The sequence below is a fragment of the Anabrus simplex genome, chromosome X (assembly GCF_040414725.1).
Source record: "Anabrus simplex isolate iqAnaSimp1 chromosome X, ASM4041472v1, whole genome shotgun sequence".
Taxonomy (NCBI): domain Eukaryota; kingdom Metazoa; phylum Arthropoda; class Insecta; order Orthoptera; family Tettigoniidae; genus Anabrus; species Anabrus simplex.
In genome coordinates, this window is record NC_090279.1 from 164715853 (window position 1) to 164721852 (window position 6000).

The following is a 6000-nucleotide window of genomic DNA, read 5'->3' on the forward strand; positions in this document are numbered from 1 at the left end:
ATAGGTCTTATGGCGACGATGGGACAGGGAAGGGCTAGGAGTGGGAAGGAAGCGGCCGTGGCCTTAATTAAGGTACATCCCCAGCATTTGCCTTGTGTGAAAATGGGAAACCACGGAAAACCATTTTCAGGGCTGCCGACAGTGGGGTTCGAACCTACTATCTCCCGAATACTGGATACTGACCGCACTTAAGCGACTGCAGCTATCGAGCTCGGTAAATAAGGTATTACTAGTTTAACATTCTTAAGTATATCCAGTGCTTAACATTACGGCTTACCGTACTATAGGTTGTCCGGCCCCGCGGTGTAGGGGACGACGCGTCCGCCTGTCACCCGGGTTCGATTCCCGGCCAGGTGAGGGATTTTTAAGGGGGGAGACCCAGCTTAACACAGGGAAAATAGGCCAATATTCATTCGATTGTTATATATGCTACAAACGTAGTTGAGAAATGCTGCACATAACCCAGTATTGGCATGCTTCAGAGCAATCAGAAGCAACTTCAGTAATGTCAAAATTCTAATTACAACATTTCAAAATAAAATTTTCAAAATTTCCCGCCTTTTTAACGGTTTCCTTCATAACTCCCTTACTGTTTCACTGATAATTATGAATTTTTCAGAGTTTCCTCCCATAGTGTTGTACAACAATCTATACCTCATTCAGATCAATGGGATTGAAATTCGATTTTATATAACTTATTTATTTACAAAAATATTAATTTTTTCTGGTGCTCGGAAGAAAAACCCAACAAAAAATCCGAATTACAGTCTATGTTAATGATTGAGGTTCATTTTGTATCTGGAGGTTTCATACACACTTTAAAAAAGGAAAAGTACAAAAATTCTTATAAACTTGGAATTTATAAGGGAAACAGTGATATAGTGTTAAAAAAGGCGGGAAATTTTGAACATTTTTATTTTAAAATATTAAAATTTTTAAAATTCTGACTTTATTGAAGTTGCTTCTGTTTGCCAGGAAGCATACCAACACTGAGATATGTGCAGGAATTGTCGACAACAATTGTAGCATATTTAACAATCGAATGAATGTTAACCTTTTTTTTCCTTTGTTAAGCTGGGGCTCCCCCCTTTAATTGTAAATTATTACAATGCCTGGTCTGTGGTGTTTGTGTCGTCCTTAATGTTCCTTTCCTCACATTCAAAACTTTACAGTTCCGCCATTTCCAAATATACGCAGGTTCACGACATATGGTGCAAAAGAGCTTCTTAGGTTGACGTCCCGAAAAAAATAGCATTTTTTTTTAAGCTATAGGTTGATCTTTGCTGGCGGGACCTAGTGTTTACTGTGCACTATGTCTTCTGGTATGGGCTAGAGCAATTTTGTTACTTTCATTGATCTGTCTCAGCTTTATCCTTGGCTTTGACAAAATGAAAGTGACTGAGGTATGAGTGGTGCTAGTAATGCCATTCCTTCTGTAGCCAGTCCCTGCTATGAATGGTGTGAAAATATTGCTCATAGGGTCAGTTGGTGCATGCATTTCAGTGGGCTTGGCAGACTGATATGTAATAGCAACTTCTGGCTCGGTGAGGAAAGCAACGGGAAACTACCTCACTCCTCATTTCCCTAGTACGCCTCTTCAGTGATGCCTAGGCCATCTATGACAGCTGATGCCGGAACTGTTGAGGATCCAACCAGCCTTCGGGCTGAGGACTAAACATACACATAGGTTGATCTTACTACTAGCTTAACTACAGCGCTTGCACTCTGCCATAACAAACACGGGAGTTCATCAAATTGAATCGCGCGACCGGACTTAACAAAGCAACCTCATTTTCTCCCAAAAGAAACGTTTTCCTCTGCTAGTCTGCACCATCGTTCTTAAAACAACACGAAGCGCATCCGTGAATTTTCTTTTTATCGGTATAGTTCTGATACACCCTGTATATTAAGAATAACAGATGTTCAAGAACAGACCATTGAAAAACGCCAGATAGTTTTCAGGTATGCGCCCAAGAGCTAAATAGTAGAATGAGCCATGTGAAGTTCTGTCACTTAGCTAAGATGTCTATATGTCTTGCAGGGCTGAGTGGCTCAGACGGTTGAGGCGCTGGCCTTCTGATCCCAACTCGGCAGGTTCGATCCCGGCTCAGTCCGGTGGTATTTGAAGGTGATCAAAAACGTCAGCACCGAGCTCGATAGCTGCAGTCGTTAAAGTACGACTAGTATCCAGTAATCGGGAGAGAGTGTGTTCGAACCCCACTGTCGGCAGCCCTGAAGATGGTCTTCCTTGGTTTCCCATTTTCACACCAGGCAAATGCTGGGGATGTACCTTAAATAAAGCCACGGCCGCTTCCTTCCCATTCCTAGGCCTTTCCTATCCCATCGTCGCTATAAGACCTATCTGTGTCGGTGCGACGTAAAGCAAATAGAAAAAAAATCCTCAGCCTCGTGTCGATAGATTTACTGGCACGTAAAATGACTCCAGTGGGACTAAATTCCCGCACCTCAGCGTCTCTAAAAACCATAAAAGTAGTTAGTGGGACGTAAAGCCAATGTTATTATTATTATTATTATTATTATTATTATTATTATTATTATTATTATTACTTTCTAGGATCTCTAGCTTCTCCAACTTGTAATTCATCGAGAGGCATTCGCTGGCACACATTAAGTTTTTACTACAATGTTGTAATGAATTATTATTATTATTATTATTATTATTATTATTATTATTATTATTATTATTATTATTATTATTATTATGCTCCATGGCTAAACGGTTAGCGTGCTGGCCTTTGGTCACAGGGGTACCGGGTTCGATTCCCTGCAGGGTCGGGAATTTTAACCAAAATGGTTCATTTTCCTAGCCCGGGGACTGGGTGTACGTGTTGTCTTCATAATCATTTCATCCTCATCACGACGCGCAGGTCGCCTACAGGAGTCAAGTCGAAAGACCTGCACTTGGCGAGCCGAAGTCCTCGGTCACATCCCGACGCTAAAAGCCATACGCCATTTCATTTATTATTATTATTATTATTATTATTATTATTATTATTATTATTATTATTATTATTATTATTATTATTATTATATTTCTATACATTATATTCATAATTACTCACCTGTATTTTAATCTCCATTTTGTCCAAACCTACGACTATTAGTCCTTTACGAACCAGATCTTTGGTTATAGCTGCGCCAATTCCGGAACTCGCTCCTGTCACCACAGCAACACGACCTGCCCAACGCTCCATGGTCTACTAGAAACTAGCGTGCCAAGACGCGGTCACTTCTGCAGTGGAATGGAGGAAGCTGCCAGAGTTACCTAGTTCAATAGGAGGCCATGCCAATGGCCTCTGCGCGGTCGGGAAAAATGCATCAGAAGCTGGGTGTTGCACCAACATTTGCATTGTCACATTTTTATATGAGAAGCTCAGAGAAATAACAATAAATTATTATCGTTAAGTAATGAACTGCATTTATATTAAAACTGAAATATACCCGGCAATTAAAACAGAAGAAATAAGGGGATAATTAGTGGCTCCGACTTTGGGGGCGGGGGTGGGGGCAAGACGTTTTCTGTCCCTTCAAAAAGTACTCAAGGGGGCAGAGTGCTATTTTGCCTCCCGAAAAATTATCATCCTAGATAAGTCCCCTTAAAACGTAAAGTCGAGAATTTGTAATAAGTACGGCTCGGATGTTTAGGAAAAGTCATATTTTTTCTTTGTCTCTATTTTCTTCCCTGATTGGATTTTGGTGCAAATCAGGTGAATATAGTCACAATTAAGTGATTTTTATTTGTAATATAAATGCATATTTTGGCTATTTTTGTCATAAGGTCATATTTTGAGCTATTTTCGTAGAAACGTCATATTTCGGTGGTTTGGCGACAGCTGTAGCTGTGCAAAATCATCGTCAACTTTCCGAATGAGAACTAGTATTCACAATACTGTTTTTCCTTATCACATCTGTAGTTAATACAAATGGAATACTCTGCCTCTTCTATCAAGATTGCGCAGGAATTGTTTTCCTACAGTTTGTCAGAAAGTCTGACATATATTAAGTCGAACTTTGGAATTATATCGAGTGCAGTTACTCGTTTAGAAGCTGCTAGTTTAGAAATTCATGCAAGTATTGAAATTGTGAGAAGTGTTGAACTTTCAGCACAACAATCGCATGGAATAGTTGGCGTCAGTGTAAAATGGAAATTTAAAATGTACTTAATCAAAGTGACGGTTTTCGCTATGTGTGCAAGATAAATTATGTTCTTGGAGGAGAAGGTACCAGTACACTTCAAGATGAGTGCATACTATTATTTACATATGCACCAATAACTTCTTGTGACGTAGAAAGGAGCTTCTCTTCTTACAAGAATGTGTTAATTGATATTCGGAGGTCTTTTGCGCCTGATGCTTTGAAGATGAATCTTGTCATACGCTTCAATACCATCCGCGGAGAAGAATAAAAACGTTATGCGAGTTTGCACTATATGCCGAGCCGGCCTACCATAATGCATCCAAAGACATCTACTTAATTCGTCTCGTGGTGCTCAATTTAAACTTTAACACATTTGAGCAATATTAATGTAATCGGGACTTAAACGTTCCAAAATATTTTTAAAAAATAGATTGATTTCTAGTTTTCTTCGTATTTATTTATTTCTTTTTTTTTTTGCTATTTTGTTTTACGTCGCACCGACACAGACATGTCTTATGGCGACGATGGGAGAGGACAGGCCTAGGAAGTGGAAGGAAGCGGCCGTGGCCTTAATTAAGGCACAGCCCCGGCATTTGCCTGGTGTGAAAATGGAAAACCGCGGAAAACCATCTTCAGGACTGCCGACAGTGGGGCTCGAACCCACTATCTCCCGATTACTGGATACTGGCCGCATTTAAGCGACTCTTCGTATTTCAAACCACCAATGAAGGGTACAAACATGTTTTGACTTTTAAAATGTTGTGTGATCTGATAATCTTAGCGAACTTAGTAATTTATAGGTACGTATTCACAAATGTTTGATAAGTGAATCGAGGACAATACACTGTGAATAACTGCTAAATATCAGTGGCGGCTGGTGGTATCTGAAGCTGGGTGTTGCACCAAACATTTCAGTGTCACATGTTAATAGCTTACAGAAATAACAAGAAACTCTATTATCGTTAAGTACTGAACTACATTCCTACTAAAACTGAAATATATCTGGCAATTACAACCCAGGAAATGATGTTAATTATACACGCTAACTACAGTTACTCTTAATAATAATGTTATTGGCTTTACGTCCCACTAACGACTTTTTTCGAAGACGCCGAGGTGCCGGAATTTAGTCCCACAGGAGTTCTTTAACGTGCCAGTAAATCTACTGACACGAGGCTGACGTATTTGAGCACCTTCAAATACCACCGGAGTGAGCCAGGTTCGAACCTGCCACGTTGGGGTCTGAAGCCCAGCGCCTTAACCGTCTGAGCTACTCAGCCTGGCACAGTTACTTTTGCCTCACTTGAATTGAAAATGTGTCCTCCTGTTTTTCATTCAAGCAAGATGTTGGTAATATTGTGGGTGGTCTGGTATGGCGTGGAAAAGAAATCACCCAGCAAGTTGGCCGCGCGGTTAGTTTCGCGTAGCTGTGAGCTTCCATTCGGGGGATTGTGAGTTCGAACACCACTGTCGGAAACCCTGTAGATGGTTTTCCGCGGTTTGCCATTCTCACATCAGGCAAATGGTGTGACTGTGTCTTAACTAAAGCCATGGTCGCTTCCTTCCAACTCCTAGCCCTTTCCAGTCCCATCGTCACCTATCTTTGTCGGTGCAACGTAAAGCAAAAATTGTAAATTTAAAAATTGGAAATGAAATTACCTTTGCGAGAGGAGAGGAGGTAGGAATGAATTAATCACCGCAGAGTGGCGCAATCTAACGGGGACATTTGGAACTGTTTCTCGATAGGGGACTTGCTAGTCTCATGCAACTCCCTGTGACCGATACTGGCGAGCATGCTACCTGATGCTATACAGGCTCAGGCTCGTCCCTGCTGCGGTACAT

General features: G+C 40.8%; 1 protein-coding gene across 1 annotated transcript in view; it reads right to left on the reverse strand.

Annotated features, from left to right (window-relative positions):
- The window catches only part of LOC137503369 (farnesol dehydrogenase-like), a 100244-nt gene extending 97029 nt beyond the window's left edge, over positions 1-3215 (reverse strand). Inside the window, exon 1 of the mRNA XM_068230936.1 lies at positions 3084-3215. Coding sequence (XP_068087037.1) covers positions 3084-3215 — 132 coding nt within the window. The remainder of the gene's footprint in view (positions 1-3083) is intronic.
- Between the last annotated feature and the right edge of the window lie 2785 nt (positions 3216-6000).